The sequence below is a fragment of the Vigna angularis genome, chromosome 5, assembly GCF_016808095.1.
Source record: "Vigna angularis cultivar LongXiaoDou No.4 chromosome 5, ASM1680809v1, whole genome shotgun sequence".
Lineage (NCBI taxonomy): Eukaryota > Viridiplantae > Streptophyta > Magnoliopsida > Fabales > Fabaceae > Vigna > Vigna angularis.
Window position 1 is genome coordinate 40,696,388 of NC_068974.1, and position 17,546 is coordinate 40,713,933.

The 17,546-nt window shown below is 34.8% G+C and overlaps 3 protein-coding genes across 4 annotated transcripts; all 3 read right to left on the bottom strand.

Moving 5' to 3' along the window:
• Nucleotides 1-573: 573 nt before the first annotated feature.
• On the bottom strand, nt 574-2,759 carry LOC108340270 (pentatricopeptide repeat-containing protein At4g25270, chloroplastic). The gene has a single exon (XM_052877567.1). It carries the CDS (start codon nt 2,480-2,482, stop codon nt 902-904), a length of 1,581 nt encoding a protein of 526 aa, XP_052733527.1. The 5' UTR covers nt 2,483-2,759; the 3' UTR covers nt 574-901.
• Nucleotides 2,760-3,087: 328 nt separating this feature from the next.
• LOC108340271 (UMP-CMP kinase) lies at nt 3,088-6,807 on the bottom strand. Its single transcript, XM_017577525.2, has 9 exons — nt 6,567-6,807; nt 6,410-6,481; nt 6,190-6,244; nt 5,264-5,381; nt 4,887-5,043; nt 4,494-4,574; nt 4,310-4,417; nt 3,835-3,900; nt 3,088-3,525 (listed from the first exon to the last, which is right to left on the bottom strand). Exons 1-9 carry the CDS (start codon nt 6,612-6,614, stop codon nt 3,511-3,513), a joined length of 720 nt encoding a protein of 239 aa, XP_017433014.2. The 5' UTR covers nt 6,615-6,807; the 3' UTR covers nt 3,088-3,510.
• A 1,153-nt stretch (nt 6,808-7,960) lies between these two features.
• On the bottom strand, nt 7,961-17,182 carry LOC108340268 (probable serine/threonine protein kinase IRE). 2 transcript variants are annotated; one of them, XM_017577520.2, is made up of 17 exons: nt 16,508-17,181; nt 16,320-16,387; nt 16,008-16,184; nt 14,565-15,905; nt 14,097-14,269; nt 13,671-13,920; nt 11,702-11,794; nt 11,484-11,624; nt 11,292-11,384; nt 10,983-11,181; nt 10,748-10,833; nt 10,036-10,124; nt 9,354-9,405; nt 9,221-9,277; nt 8,976-9,134; nt 8,605-8,691; nt 7,961-8,406 (listed from the first exon to the last, which is right to left on the bottom strand). In XM_017577520.2, the coding sequence occupies exons 1-17, from the start codon at nt 16,875-16,877 to the stop codon at nt 8,338-8,340; spliced, it is 3,504 nt and encodes a 1,167-aa protein (XP_017433009.1). In that variant the 5' UTR covers nt 16,878-17,181; the 3' UTR covers nt 7,961-8,337. The 2 variants fall into 2 exon arrangements, 1 of the variants encoding a protein (XP_017433009.1); XR_008249210.1 differs by lacking the exons at nt 7,961-8,406; nt 8,605-8,691; nt 8,976-9,134; nt 9,221-9,277; nt 9,354-9,405 and having other exon boundaries at nt 10,107-10,124; nt 10,956-11,181; nt 16,508-17,182.
• Between the last annotated feature and the right edge of the window lie 364 nt (nt 17,183-17,546).

Here is a 17,546-nt window from a genome sequence, read left to right on the forward strand (position 1 = left end):
ACAATACTCCAACAGTTCTGTGCTGTGCTGTTTGTATGCTTTCTTAAGTCTTACTGTTAAAAAAGGGACAACAGGTACTTGGCTTCAAATCAAAGCATAAGAGAAGAAAGAGATTATTTGTGAATGATGGCGTTATAGTTGTACACAGAAAAAATAAATAAGTTGCTTAAATACTGGCAGGATTACTTATTTTGCGTACGGAAGAGTTGAGGGTAGCATGGAATATTTCAAACTGAGGCCACAGGTACCAATTCAGACTTCATTTTTTACTTTGACAATATCAATTGACTGCAGAACGACTTGCCCATAAATTGAGGGTCTCCATTTTCACCCCAAGAAGGCTTGTGCAGAGTCTGATTAAATATCAATTTCAGTAGTATGCACGTATCTTAATGTCATAGTCAATAAATATCATTGTTTTACTTCTCCTTGGCTGCAGCATGTGCAAGTTGCTGCAAGGATCAATTTATTGGATGGAGTGTTGGTTGATGAACAGACTTTTGTACAATCGTTTAAGCATGTCTTACTCAATTCCTTGCTTCAAAACATAAAATGTCAAACAATTTCCTATTTGTGGTGTTAGAAATAATTAAGTCCAGACAATACAATCCAGAAAGGCATGACAAAATCAACTTCTACGGCCGCCAAGGTACTCAACCCAGTAATTACGTTTGGTGTGAAGTTGCACAGGTGAAAAGTAATGTGTTTTCTGGTATATGACTCTCGGGAGGAAGACAAAGCCTGGTTGAAATTTGATCAAGCATATTATGTGCTGGTGTTGTATACATCAAAGAATGTCTACTGTAATCATATTTTGTGGGACAAAATGGAAACTGAATGAATCAAGCATCAAACGTTTCCGGTGACTAAAGAAAAACATAAGATTAGGATGTACAGCTGCCTAATAATCCAATCCTCTGTCAACCATCATCATTCTAACTCTCTCCATGTCCTCTAATCTGCCTGCATTTTCATAAATCCCCATAAGAAGTACAAAGTTATGCTCGTTGTCTGGCTCCAAATCAAAGAGCATTTTTGCAGCAATCTCCCCTATAGTTGCGTCTCCATGCAAAAAGCAGGCATACAATAAAGCTCCCCAAAGAGTTGGACCTGCAGCCTCAAAGCCCATTCCATCCACTATGATGCTATAAGCCTTTTTAATTAGCCCTGCTCTTCCATAAAGGTTAACCATACAACCATAATGTTCCATAATTGGTTTTATTTTATATTTTTTGCACATTAGAGAAAACACTCTCTCTCCCTCCTTCACCAAGACTAAGTGGGCACAGGCTGATAATATCGACACAAACGTTATTTTATCAGGCTCAACACTAGCTTTCTCCATTTGCTGCAAAAAGGCAAGGGCTTCTCGGCGTTTGCAATGTGCAGATATTATAGAATTCCACGAAACAATATCCCTCTCTGGCATTAGATTGAATATCCAACATGCGATTTGTAACCTACCATGACTGGAGTACATCACCATCAAGGAATTAGCTATGGACAAGTTCCATTCAAGTCCTCGCCGAATCACCCATCCATGAATTTGGACGCCTAGACATAGCGAAGACACACCTGTAAGAATGGTGGATATGCTAACAGAATCAGGTTCACACCCTTCCAAAACCATTTGGCGGAAAATGTTCACTGCCCCAATCTCAAGGCCATGATGAACATAAGCAGTGAGCATAGAATTCCACGAAATGGGGTCTCTATGAGGCATCTTGTCAAAGATCTTTCGTGCCTTTACAATGTCACCGCACTTCGAATACATGTCAACAAGTGCATTAAGCACAAACCCATCAGTGGCAAATCCAGCACGAACCAAATGGCGATGCACTTCTTCCCCCAGTCGAACAGATCCAATTCCAGCGCAAACTTTGAGAACTCTCGGGAAGGTGAAAAAGTCAGGTTCAACACCCTCTTCTACCATTTGGAAGTAGAGTGCAATGGCGTCGTCGTAGAGGCCCATTTGGGCATACCCTGAGATGAGCGAATTCCAGGGAAATGCATATGTGTCCCTATTAGACATTTGATCAAACAGCTCATGGGCATCGTCCACATACCCACACGCCGCATACAACCTAAGAAGCTTGGAAGAGATGCCAAAATTTCTACGCAACAGGGATGTTGGGATAAGGCGGTGGATTCGGATACCGGGACGAATGGCTTGCAAGCGATAGCAGATTTCTAATAAAGAGGCATATATTTCAGGGTCGATTCTGATGCCCTTCTCAAGAGAGTCTTCAAGGTTTGTAATAACTTGTTCAAGTGCTTCCAACTGGGTTTGGGGAGGAGGACGGCGATGGATAAGGAGTGGGGTTGATTTGGGTTTTGGGTAACGAAAAACGTTTCTTCTTTCTTGGCCTTCCAAGCGTCTCTCTTTCCAAGTTTTCTTTTCGTTGCTATTTTTGTTTTTATTTTTCTTCTGGGAGCACAAGCTCATGGCATTTGGAGGGAACCTTACCAATATGCTTATCATTCTAATTTCCTGGATCACAAATTGTGCATACAGACGTCATAATTACAATATATCTAAGGAAGATATACACTGAGCTACTTTTTTCTGGTCCAATTTTGACTCACCTACATGTAAGAAAAAAGTGGGTCATTGTCTCGTTTTCAATATATGTAATTCTAGAAACGAAGGAACTTCCCGTGTGGACACATCTTGTTATCGTGCTTATAGTTCATAATACTTACAAATTAGAAGATAAAGAGTAATGGCATGCACTGTCAGACGAGAATTATATATATCTTGCTGCAATTTGACAAGGTTTCTTGACCTGAGAAGCGCGACTTATAACAGTAACAACGAATTTCGTCTCATTATCATGTAGGATTGTTACTTAAATTATTGGAGGAGATTATGTTATGTCCAAAAGTATTAATTTTATCACTCAAACTCGGTATTTATATGAGCACACTTGCTAGTATCACAGGCTATGTATATATATTAATCCCTGAGTAAACAATAATAAAGTTATATAATAGCCTTTAAAATATTAAGCATTCGTCAATTTAGTGTTTATTCATACATTTTACTGACATTTAAGGATCATTTTGATGATATTTTTTAATACTCGATTATTATTAATATAACTCGTTTACTTCAAACTTGTGCGAGATATACAATTCAATTTATTGTTACAAACATACGGTACTAAATCGCATAATCTGCGCTTTCTAAACAATTCCTATGTTGTTAGAAACAGTTTAGCACCAGGCGTATGCCTTTTTCTCGAGGGCATAACGCATAAGCTGTATATTGCCGGTTAGGCATTATAAGGAGGAAATAAAAAAGGCAACAAGAACCATCTCCTGTGAATGGTGGACGTGTACATGTCAATTTGAAATACTTCAGGGGATGAGTTTAGAGCTACCAAATCCCACACGACAAGCCGCAAGACATTAGGACAGATCTTGTAGTCAACAGCTAACAATGTTGGGTTCTCACTAAATCCAAAATTTAGTCAACTTGACAGTGTTCTCAGCCAAATCAAACAGCTTTCATTTAGCCTCGAGCTGCATAGAGTCGTACAAGTCATTTGAGTTATTAAAAAACAAAACACATTATTTCAATCCAGATAGAGAGAAGCCAAGGTGGACATGAGATTTAAAATTACATCTACACAACAAATATGGTGTTTTAGATTTCTCCTAGTTAAAAAGTTCAAACTGAATACCGATGGCTGTTTTTCTCGTAGTAAATGAATTTCAAATCCATTTACCAAAGAAATGTTAGTAAGCATGACCAAAAGAAGCAATTGTGTACGAGCATAATGCTTCCCAAGCATTTAACTAACGTTACAGAAATAGTGAGTAAACATATACCTCACAAGCCTCAAAAACTGGCCGAACTTGCTTAAATATTTCATCCGCTGTTCCCACTGCATTGATCTGCAGAGAGTAGTTTCTCATATAATTACGGTATAATTCATGCATGGTACAATGTAAAATTGAAACTAAAAACAGTGCGTTAAGCAAGACAGGCATATAATACTTTGGCCAGAGGCTGATTTTTTTTTAAATAATTTCCATTGCGCGTAATGCTATCCTTATATAAATGATACAATGAAACAAGTGAATCCCAAGGCCAATCATCATTCAAGAAAAACCACGAAAGACTATACTGTGAAATTTCCCACTGAGAAGAACTAGTATCACACTTCGAAGGTAAGTAAATACAAGACCTCTAAAAATGGTAAACAGAAACCATTCAACTTTTGTGTAAGTTGTCAAGGTGCAAGTCTCTAAATAAGGCTAGTTCTCCTAGATCCAATTAAGCATTGAAACTAAATATAGTTACCCTGTAAAGTTTCCCCTTCTTCGCATAATAATCAATAACGGGAAGATTCAAAGCTTCAAACACTTTAAGACGATTCCTCATTGTATCTATATTGTCATCAACTCGACCCTGCAATAAAAATATGTAAGACAGCAGAGTACGTAATAAGCTGCTGAAGTTAAATCCCCACAGATTTAACGGGAACCTCATTACGGCTAAGCACACGTTTCACCATCTCTTCTTCAGGGCAATCAAAGAAAAGTACAAATCGTGGTTCTGCTCCAATCTGCATAATGAAGAGTGTGTTTATTTAGTCAAAAGAATTGACACGGGATTACTATTTTGTTCTAATACCCTCGAATACAGTTTACTACCATGACAATTTGCCTTGTTCACCCATAGATGTTGCAGTTGAAAACATGTTCCATGCACACAATATGAGGCAAATTTATAGTAAATTAAATGCATGGATATACGAGATTTGGTGCAGAAATAGCTCAATATTATATCAATTTATCATTAGAAAGAAGACGTGGAAAGAGGGGGGACTAAACTTCCTTCAGCTCAAATTGAAGAGAAGGTTAAAAGTCATACTTACAATTTGTTCAAAAGCTATACGGTTCTCCTCGCTTCTAGGGAAACCATCAATAAGAAACTTCCGGTTGTCACTAGATTTCATCTCTCTTAAAATCAATTTGACAGTAACTTCTGATGGAACAATTTTTCCTTCCTTAATTGTATTCAGAATCATTGAGCTGTTTTGGTGTTTTTAATGTAAAAATCCCAAAGACGCACCAACAAAACAAAACAAAAACAAAAACAAAATTAGGATAAAACATCACGCATATTCCCTATCAGAAATAAATTTCCTTCATTCATTGTATTCAGAATCATAGCTATTTTGGAGTTCTTAATGTTAAAATCCCCAAGATGCACCAACAAAACAAAAACAAAATTAGGATAAGACAGCATCACCCATATTTACTATCAGAACTCATCTCCCTTCTCAAAAGGTCTCCAGCACTCAGATGCTTATATCCAAAGGTTTCAACAATTTTTGCACATTGCGTACCTTTTCCACTACCAGGACCTCCTGAGGCAAACCCCAAAAAGTAAAAAGGCATGGCATCATTAATAACTTGATGCATTTCATTAAATACATTATATCAGTTTACGAAAGCAATAGAGCCCAAACAGTTTTACTCAGGTTCATAACATGGGAAAAACAAATAAAAAACATAATAGTTTAGATTCTCAACTTGGAAATAACAGTATGCAATTTCCGGCAAAACTATATATATATTCTATCGAAGTATATGTGGTGTTTTAAGGTTCAGATTCACATATTCTATAATTGACGGAGCCGTTTAGGTAAATACAGTTTTGTTTCAAGCTTCAAGATGGGCCAATGTCTAGATAGATCATTGAAACAATCGATCAGGCAATTAGTTAAAACAATTTCACTTTTTTTAAGAAATTTGCCTGCAATTCTTCCACTTACTTTGGACCATTGATAAGCTTTTCAGAATAATAGAGACAAACTGGACGTCAAAACATCCCAAATACCTCAGTTCCAATACTAACATGCATAAACTAAACTTCAGTTACACGATCAACATGCATAAACTAAACTTCTATATCTGAGTGTTGAGATTCCACAAAACCGTACAACATGAGACTTATCAACCTCACCGGAGTACTTTCCACTGTTAAATATGAATACAAGCCATCCATATAACCACGGAAACACGAGATATGCAGAGAAGCGCGGAATTAAAACGTTGAGGCATTCACAAAATCAGTATTTAGTTATCACCTTGATTATGGCAGATGTGATGGCATAAGACTTACATAATGATCTGAAATCAATTAAGTGAACAATTTAACAAATGTATGATTACCTAAAACAAAAGTTATAACTGTAGCTACTTGTTTGGGAGAAATCCCACCCGTTTCCTGCACAGTGATGTTATATATAGAAAGAGAGAGAGAAGAAAAAGGAGTTAGAGGAAATTGCTGATGGCAGAACTGTTGGCTGTAATGTATATGTGTGTAAGAAAATCAATGAACCCTAAAAGTAGAAGAGTTTGAGAGGGAGAGGAAGAGTTGTGGATTAAATACCTGGAAGGGCGAGTGGAAGGGAAATCCAGTGGTGAATCTTTGAGAAAGCGAAGCGTCGTGTTTAGGAAGTTGCTGGAGTGGAGAGTGACATCCAAATCAAATCAAAATCCAAACAAAATAATTGAGTGTGAGAATATGAATATGAATATGTGATTACCAGCAGCAGAGGAAGAAAACGGGATGATTTGGTTGCGAGTTTCCACATTTGTGTTTCTGATTTTGAATTCGAGTATTATTGAGGTGAGTGAGATGAGGGTTTCTTAAACGATGCTTTGAGTTTGAAGGTTACGGTTGTGTTAAGGTGCGTGCTCGATGAAGGACAGAGGAGACACAACACACATGGGAATGGACACCACACCGCTTTCCCTCGCCTCCCCTCTCGTTTTCCTTCTTTTTAATTAACTCCTAATATTATTATTTCTTATTTTTTAATAATAATCTACAACAATATATAATATCAAAATTTCCACATTTCATATAACATTACTTCAAACTTTAGCTTAAGTGTCCCAAAAATTACTCTCACATTGTAATACAACTTTGCTCAATGATCTGTTATGTGAGTACGACAACTCTAGATTTAGGACAGGAGGTGGAGCCAAAGAACACAACCTTGTTCTGTTTGATTATTTTTGTACCAGGAAAAAGGCCGAAGCTATATGTAGACATTAATATTAGGCAATTCCTTCCTGCACCCTGTTATTTTCTTCCTACACCTTGTCATTTCTCGAATTTATTTTTCTGAACAAAATAAACAATTCCGGAAGATCTTAAGTAGCATTAGCAAATGGGCACAATTTGGTGGTGTGTACGTGAAGAATGATCTTCTATGACTTAACTTATTTCTAATAGCCAACTCAACTTATTTCTACTAATATTTTTTCTTTTATGATTCATTATTTTGGAAAGTGTTAGAAATTTTAAATTGAATAAATAACTAGTTGCAAATTTCAACTTATAAATTAATTTTATTGAATTAAACTTAAAATTTATTTTTTAATATAATATTAGAACCATCTAAATTATTTTAACAAATTTATTATTTATTGAACTTATCATATTATCTATTATCATATATTACTATAAAACTATCATTAATATATAATCCATAATAAGTAGAAATCAATTTTAAAAAGATTGTGTTGAATTTAAAATTGTAAAATAGAACTAACTATTATTACATTTAATTATTCATTTAGTTCCTATAATTATACAAATTAAACTTTTTTATTTTAAGCCTAAAATTTCTCTATTTAAAATTTTATACATAATCTTTATTTTTTACTTTATATAAATATATTATTTTATATTTTTTAGTCTTTATCATATTATTTGAAAGAAATTGGAAATTGAAAGGAATAATTCTGTAATAAAATTTATTTTAGAAAGCAAATAAATATGGTAAATAAAGTATTGTAGAGCAAAGCTGTTGATCAATTCATAAGAAAAAAGTGCAAAAGTTAATAGAGAGGATAGGAGGAATAAATAAAAGGTAGAAAAAAGAAACAGTAAATGTGGTGTGATGATAAAAAAAGAAGAGATAAAAATATATTAGGCAAAGAAAATGAAATACATTCATTAATTAATTACACACAATTTTAAGGTCAACGTTTCTGTATTGGGTAACAAGAGACTATTTACTGCGGCAAAAAGATAAAAGAATACAAGGACTCTCGATCTATCAAATCCTAAAATAAATAAGTAATTGTCAGTCTAAACTGAAAGTGAGAAAGAACAAGAAAAACCGACTACCGGATCACGTCGCATTGCATCTAAAATCATATGAATACAGTGGTGATAGATACACGACAATAGAGTGAGTACTAAACATGCCCATCCTTTTTCACTCTGCAAATCCAACTGTTTGGACAAATTTATAATCCTCATTGGCATTGTTCATGAAATCATAATTATCTGAATCCCTGGAGTCATTGAGTTGATTCCCTGGTGTTCCTAACCACCAAATCATAATTCATAGAAGCCAGCTGAGACAAATTCTGTAAGAAAACAAAGCAATGAAAGAACTTTCTTTAACCCACATGGAAAAGCACAAAATTAGCTTTATATGATATTCGGCCAAAAGTAATGTGATGTGACAATCTAGCTAATTATATTGCTGTTCATCAATGTTTAACTCTAGTGCAAAATAAGGAACTGTATGGAGAAAAAAGAAGATCAGGTATGGCTAGTATTACCTTAAACGAGAAATTACTAAACGAGTACTGCGGCAATTCAACAAGAGCATGAGCACCGAACTCTGTTAAACTACCACACTCATCACCCTGCGTTAACAAGTTCCAGGCATAGTTAGAAAAAATATGGTAAAACAAGGCTGCTAGAAAAGTATAATAGATAAAATTGCTGTTACACAACATATTAGAAATTTAATTTAAATTAGTTTAAGAGGCAAACAAATTGTATGGACTGGTTAACTAATCCAAATTCATATTTTATTTTATGATGAAACAAATGGAAACATCTCATCTACTTAAAATCTAGCAACCATTTGAAGTGCGTATTATAAGATAAAGTAAGCATCTGTAGTGAAAGTAGAAAGTATTCTTACATCTTCATCTAACACAGCGCTGCCGGAACCACTGCTGCCGGAACCACTAATCTCATCAAAATCACTACCTCCGAGACAGTGTTCGTCCTCGGGATTCCAAATGTACCGGCTCATAAAATAACTTGTATCATGACCTTCAGCCGATGGAATAAACATAGCCTGAAGAAAATCAAGAGTAGATCCCGGGTGACAAAACAAAAGATACGGCACAAACATATCAAAGTTCTTGTAGAATTAGAAAGAACCTTCTGCCTTGCTAGTGTATCCCAATTAATATCTTTGAAGAAGGCGTGGCGCTTAACCTGCCAGAAAAAGTGTATTTATGGTTGTTTTTACCGTAATTTGCAACTTCAAAGTACTTAGCAGTGAATAACTCACTTCTGTAGCCCCTGTCGCGCCTAATCTTTGGACTGGGTTTTCGTTCAATAATCTAAAAGAGATTAAATACACAGTCAGCCATAATCAACATGAAAGGAATCCCAACATTCCAAGTGAAAAAGGACAACTTTTTCCAACTATTGCATAAATCGTTTCCAGGTATCATATATAAAAGTGAAAACACAAGAAAAAAGAATGTCTATCTTGTTTCGATAATAGCATGGTCACTCAAACTGATCTTGCTTATCCTGCCAGATTATGTGAATTTTGAAAGCCGTACTTCTTCCATATATGTTTTGGTTTGTAACACGTGTTTTACACGATTTGGTCCATGTGCAACTTTCATGCAGGGATATTTTTCATTTGTAAGTTGATTAGGTTTAAAGGAACTTTGCGTAGCATACCCAAAAAATTTATCATACAAACTATTTTCAGTGAACATGCTAAACACTGTAAAACAATTAATACCCATAATGTTTACTATGTTCATAATATTTCGAAGTTTACACTGATACGCCATTTTTTCCTTATCACCAAAAAATTGAATACAAATCATTCTTCACTGGGATTTTTTTTTTGGGCGGGGACATTATGTGGTAAATACGTATAGAATGTCCACATCACTTTTGTAATCTTATAGTGTAGCCTTGTTAAAAGGCATCACTACTTTGTTAATACTTACTTATTTATCAAATCATATGCTTCAAAGCTGAGCTCATCAGGAATACTGGGCCATTGTAGGTCTCTGTTAATTATGTTATCAAAAATTTGCTGCAAAACAAGCATCCATGACAAAGTGTTCAGATTTGCATCCAATTTCAAATAATTTATATATATATATATATATATATATATATATATATATATATATATATATATATATATATATATATATATATATATATATATATATATATATATATATATCGACCTCTTTAAGTTCCAACAAATTCACAGGAACACATATGACGAACTTAAAATCCGCAAAAAAACATAACCAAGCAAACAGCATTGAGCAAAAAAGCAAAGTATGAGTAATGACCTAATCAAAAGGCTGTAGCAACTGGTACACAATGAAACAGAAAACCATGGAAATAAATGCAAATAACGACAAACAGACAGGGCCTCATCAGACCTTACCAATAGTTTTTCGCATTTAAGCAGTCCAAATGGTTTTTATCCTAGTGATATGGTTACTGTTTGTGATAAAATACAAGTTTTTACTAAACAATTGATCAGCAAGATGACCACATAATAGAAAATTTAAATCCGGGACCCTCTACATTTCCATCTTATGCATTATGATTTCTTCTAGAAATCTTTATGAAGAATTTCGTCCAAATTATTCCTTTTAGTTACCAGAGTTAAGGACTTAACAAATCACAAGAAGCTACCTGTGGATGTTCAGCATTAAATGGTGGAATACCCACAAGAAGCTCATACATTATGACACCCACAGACCACCAATCAGCAGTTGCACCTACAAGGAGATCAATCGAGTAAAAGAATGTAAATCATATAAAACGGATTTGAAAGCACGGTAAAAAAATTAATCATACAAAAAAAAATATTAAATAAAAGCATTTTTCGTATAAGATGTACTGTTTAATCAGCGGATAAACTGCAAACCATGTCCCATGCCAAGAAGTATTTCAGGTGCCAGGTAATCCGGAGTGCCAACTACTGATTGTCTTTGACGGTCTTCCCGTTTTGAAGAATGTCTAGGTTTTGGCATATCGTCGTCTTCTAGGATGGCCGAAAACGATGGCGCTGATAAATCATCTGTGCTGTTGATAAGGCCAACCTTGGAGAGCCCGAAATCTGTTAACTGTAACAACAGAAATTAAGCATTTAGAAGTGACGAATAACGTTTTCGTTGGAACATTGTATGACGATTTAAGGAAGAGTATACAGGTAATTTGAATTAATAATGCGGACCTTAATATGGCCATCTTGACCAATCAGTAAGTTATCTGGCTTCAGGTCTCTGTGAATTACATTTAAGGAATGCAAATACTCCAATGCAAGAACCTGTAGAGCGACCAAGAAGATAGAGGGAAAAGGATAAAGAACTGAAACACAATTGCAGAGAGAACTCCTGGTGAAAACTAATGCAGTTAGTATCCTTACAACTTCTGCTATATAAACTCGAGTCATGTTTTCATCTAAGCACCCTAGATTTCTCAACATCGAATAAAGATCTCCACCATTCAAATACTCCATAACTAGATAAAGATTTTCCCGACATGTGAAAGAGTAGAAAAATCGAACCTGTTCATCAGAGTTACATGAAAATTAGACCAGTACAGCAACTTCATAAATGAGCAGTAAATTGCAGGTCTTCTTACCACAAAAGGATTTCGAACTGATATAAGTATGTCTCTCTCAGCCAAAATACTTTGAACTGCATTTTTACGGATCATATCGGCCTTTTTCAGAACCTACAAAATTCAAAAAATGATTCCAACTCATTATAAGTAATCAGTTAGTATATTTAGCAAGACTTTTTAGCAGTTTCTTTCGCCATCAATAGCCAATTGGCAGTGCTCCGCAAAAAGAATGCTCTAACAATTTTACAACTTAAAACGAATAATATATTAATACTTTTAAAGACTACTTTGGTATTAAAAAAAAGTCTTACAGATTTTCAAAACTATGCAATATTGCTATATTTTCTAAGATTTTTTACTATGATTGAAAATATGTAGTTTGAATTTTAGTAGATTTATATTGTAAGAATCAAAAGATTGGAAAGGACTTTAGACATTTATATTGGGAAAGGCAATCCAAATTTCTAAACAGTAATGAAAGCAAGTTATTTAATAATATTGAAAATGAAAATTTATTTATTAGTTCAATTGAGAAGTCATCATAATGACATTTCTTATGAAGAAAATCATCAGTACTCCACATCAATGTCTTTACTGCCTTCAACAAGAGAATAAGTTATGTGAAAAGAAAAATCTGAGAATCAACTTGACAAGATAAAGAATGAAGAAAGTCTCAAGAACTTGGATGAGATTGCTTGAAAGGTGTGATATGTATACATTTTATTAGAATATCACATGAAATTCATCAAAAATCCTCCTTAAAAAACAATTCAAATGTATATATTTTTAAATACTTACATTTTTATAAGTTTTAAAATTTTAATTGAGTAACACCAAAATTTCAATATTATTCTTTAAAAGGTAGAGTAGTAAAAGATGTCCAGATTCAAGATAAATCTACTCTACCATGAGTTTAAGTCTGATAGAACAAAAACTTAAATATTTTTACAATAGAATATAAAATTATACTTAATCCATTTAAAATTTGATCCATTCCGATTGAAATTGTGTTGGGCTGTGTTGACCCATTAAACTAACTTTAAAGAAAAGAAAAAAATATCACACAAGAGTAAAGATATTAATAAAGTAAAACTTTAATTCTTTAATTTATTATGGAATGTGTAAAAAAAATTAATAAACAAAACTATGTTAAAACTGGAAGTTTATGTGAAGTTGGTATAACATCTTCAATATTTTTTAATTTATACTAAGGAAATCACATGCATGGTGACCTACATGTGCTCTTTTAATTATAATATTTTATTTAAATAAGTTATAATTTAATGTTTATTTTTGTGTTGATAATTAATTATTTTGTTAGAAACATTTCTTTATTTTTCTTTTAAAATACATGGATTGTTGGAATAATATATATATTTTTCCTTTGGTTTGGGTAAAAAATAAAGCAGGAAATTATTGGTTTAAATAAAAGTTGAACAGAAAAGTAGCTAGAGATTGTGAGCATTTATCCAAGTGGACAAAGATAACTTCGGTAGGTAATTTTGGAAAAGAGATATGCACATCCCTTGAAATAACATTCTACGATGTCTTGATTTTCATGTATTATGCTTTGTTAAATATAAAAGTTTTACATTTAAAATTTAAGTATATTGATCTGTATAGTTTACCAACTTGTGATGGATAAGATTATACTAATATTTTTCAAATTACATGTTAAGTTGAACCAAACTAACACATTTATAAGATCAGGTAGGTAAATGTTGACCATGATCAAATTTGGACAACTATATTAAAAATGTATTGATTATCCTAATTAAATATCACAATTTGTATCATTTATAAGTTTTGATTCAATACTAGGACTTGTTTTATAAAAGGAAAAATCTCTTAAATCATAATCTAGTTGCCCGCCTAAGAATAGATGCTACTATGTACCGTTTAACAACGGAACTCATTAATCTATTCATCTCAATTTTCTCTTAACTTTCTGCAAAGAAATGGTTTTATATTTGATAAGGAAACAAACCTTTATAGCAAATAAATCACCGGTTGCTCTTTTTCGGGTAAGAAAAACGCGTCCAAATGCACCCCTACTTATGGGTTTTATTATTTCAAAGTCTTCAATAGAGGTTCGGTCCTTGGAACAAGTATTAATAGGGCTAGCACGAAGGCTACGAACTGCATCATCTTCCACTGAACTCTCTTCATCAGCTACGCTAGTTGATGAGTCCACCTTTTCATCTTCTATCTTCCCGCAAAGGGATATATATTTCTCCCTGCAAAATGAAGTAGCAAATTCAAGGTTACGTTTAAGCACCATGCCAGTTCCAGAAAATAAATTAGAAATGCTAGAGCAAAACAGTGGCTCTAGAAAATCTTACAGAAACTTCCGAAATAGAATAAAAAAATAAGTGTCTGTCGTAGATCAAATAAAAAAGTCACAGGTGCTCACTGCAAAAGTTTCTCTATTCGTCGTCCAAAAGTCTCCACAATAAGGGCATCCACTTTTCTGTCTTGAATGGCATATTTCAGGTCTTCTAAGCGATCAAGCATATACTCCAGAGCACTGTAGTCACAGTTGTTCACATTTGCGACAGCACGGGCTATTTCAACTAGCTTGCTTATCTGTCATTTGAATATAAAATTTCCAAAAATAAATGAGTAAAATAGAAAAATTACACTTTTCACACCATTGTAAAAAAACTCACTTAACAACTTTATTTTAATAATATAATATATATTGATATAAATTAAAAAATAAAAAATCATATAATTAGAATATTAATGAAGATATTAAGGTTCCTTATCCTTATGACAGAAGACTTCATAGACTATACACATTGATAATACGTTTTCATCCAATTTAATATTTCCTGTGCAAAAATATAAATGAAGAATTACAACACTGGTAAGTGTATACCTGTTCACAACTTTCAAGTTCAGACAATGTTCTCCGTCCACTTAGTAACAGTTCCACCTGAGTGGTTCGTGGTGTTACCAATGGTGATCTCGGTGTCAAGCTCCCAGCTGAAGATACCTTTGTTCCGTGATCAGGTTTTACACAGATGCGAGCCTCGCATGATGTTCTGGGTGAAAGGTTCAGATCGTCCATGAGAAAAGTATTGTCAAGATCTGTAGAGTCGAGCATGTCTTCAGAGCATCTAAGTGTCAGGTTATTTCTCTCTAGAGATAAATCATTGAACTCTTCAAGCACATTTGAAGCGGCAAGGTCAAAGCTTTCTCCAGGAGTATCAGTGCTTTTGGGTGTGCTTTTTGGTGTCCAGAAATCCATTATCCTTTCAATGGTTTCAGAAACTCTTTCAAGCCGTTCGTTTACAGTTAAACCTTTCAAATCACATCTATCCGCAATTGTGCATATTCTTGAATGCTCCTCCACATGTACAATCGGTATTTCAACCTCACAAATCCTGCATATCATTGAATCCCCGTATGTAAGAGTATGGTGGTCTCCCCAGAATCCCCAAGAAACCTTTCGCGTTCTTGATGATGATTGTGAATGTTCAGGATGACAAGAGGAATTATCCAAATTTTCAGCATTTATTAACAAGTGGTCCATTTCACCTTTGGATGGGGTATCTGCAGCATCTTGATCTTTTCGCCTTTTCTCAGCAGTTGGAAACTTTCTCCAAGAAGACATCCTATAGCTGCCAGAAGTTGATTCAACACTCTTGGTTGTACTAACCTCCGGGTTGTCAATCGCCACACTTACTTGTTGGTCAGCTTTACCCTGTGTTGTTATCGGTTTGTCTTTCTCTTTACTACGTGACATTTTTAACTGTTTGTCAGCGGTCTCGTGTCCAGCAGGTGGAATACTAGAATTTTGCTGTGCAGCCTTCAAAATTTGCTCAGAATAGACCCCAAGGTCGCTGAGTTGGTGAAGACCCAGAATGTGGTCTTGTTCAATTCCGCTTTCCTTCTGAAATTGCACTAATCGAGTGCAACGAGAGAGAATAAACAGTAGACGTGTATGAGCTTGCTTGAGTATCCCCACTGGCAATTCTTGACGTTTGTCATCTAGATTTTGAACTATAGATTCGCATTTGATCCAAAACTGGGTAGGAGACATCTTTGCACATTGTTGAGCAACAATCAACAGATCCTCGAGCCTCTCTCTCCATTCACGATCACACACTAAGTTTTTTTCAAGAATGCCCACCAAATCTCCAGCGAAACCACCCAAGTCAGAATCAACTTCTTCCTTTAATTTCTCAAACTTAGCTCTAATCGCCCCCATGACTTCCTGCAATATTTTATTTTGGGGGGAAACAAGTATTGAACAATTTTATTCATTTTAAATTAATGAACAGGAACAGGAAACTTGAACGAGTTAAAGGGAGAGTACCTCCATGTGGCCAAAGGCACGATGTTTCCAGATTGGAAATGGTCTGACTCCCTTGGAGTTGAGTTCATGGGAAAAGCTTTTGATATCAGGATTTCTCTTTTTGCGTCCACTAGTAAGTCGCAGGATTTCCTGAAAACGTGGGGATTGCATTTCTTTGGCGAAAGCTCCATGATGACCCTGTGCAAAACACATGCAATGAACCTGAGCAACCTACATTTCTCCAACTATCAATCATAAAAAGGAAACAATTAAATAAGAAAAACACTAATTCAGTAAATATTATCGTGCACAATAATACATCATGTCTATCACCTCTAGCACAGGAATGAGTTGCGAATGAGCTCTGAGCGATCTGGATTGATTCAAATGAACTTTTTCCCCTAAAAGAACAACTATATTAGCGAAAGCAAGCAGGAAATAATCACAAACCATTTCGGTCCCAAATAGGAAATGAAAGTGGAATTGAGGCCAGATTTAACAATATAATAGGAAATGCAGACCTAGGTGGTCTCTTTGTGGATGGGAATTCAATCTTGTTCTAAATCTGGCGTCATTGATGGTGACAGCAGCATTCTGTGTGAGAAAGGAAGGAGCGCCAACGGAGGAGGAATAGCGAAGAGGCGACGCGGAAGAACGCGTTCGAATGTTATTGAGCCCTAAAGAGGACGCCAGCAAGATGGAAGAAGATTCAGAGCATTCATCTTCCTCTTCTTTCTCCTCTTCATTGCCTAAATTACTCCGTCGAATAGGAATGGGCGGGATCTTCAGGAGCTTAGCTCTTCCGGCTGGCGATGACGGTTTTCCAGGGGCAGGATGGTCTTGACCGGGTTTGTGCGAAGAGTGCGGCGGCGGGGAAGGGTTGGACGACATGGAGGATGATGTGTTTGGGATTCTTCATGGCATTGTGAGTGTATGATTGTGTGGTGTGAGAGAGACTGAAGAGAGAGATTTGAATGAATAAAAGATGAATTGAAAGGATCAATGGTGTGTGGAAAATATGATATGAGAAATTCACGGAAAGCAGAACCAGAAGATGACAGCAAAACGGGATTTTCAGTTAAGCCCAGTTCGTTGAAGAATAAACAAGGAATATCAATGTCAAACGTGCTTCCCGCGAACCATGTTTGTTCAATATTACGTGGTATCTGTGCGTTTCTTGTTGGAGGGAATAAGACCTCTCCAATTTACCTAACCGTTTCCATCCCAAAAACTTTATTTTATACTAACAAAATAATTTTATATTTTTTCAAATTCAAGGTAATTTTACATACTTCATCAATGAAATTTGATTTTCAGTTACAACATGCTGTATAAAAAAATTACAAAAACCAATTCTCAATACCGTTATAATAATTAAAGCATAAAACTTCATATACAAAAACAAATTTCCATATATAAAAAAATAATCATTGGTCACTTTTTAGATAAAATGTTACCATTTCTCTTACTAATGCGGCCGTTTTTTATAGGTATCTTAATATATAAATTCTAAAATACATATTCAAACCACTGTAAATGTGTGACATACACGTATATAAC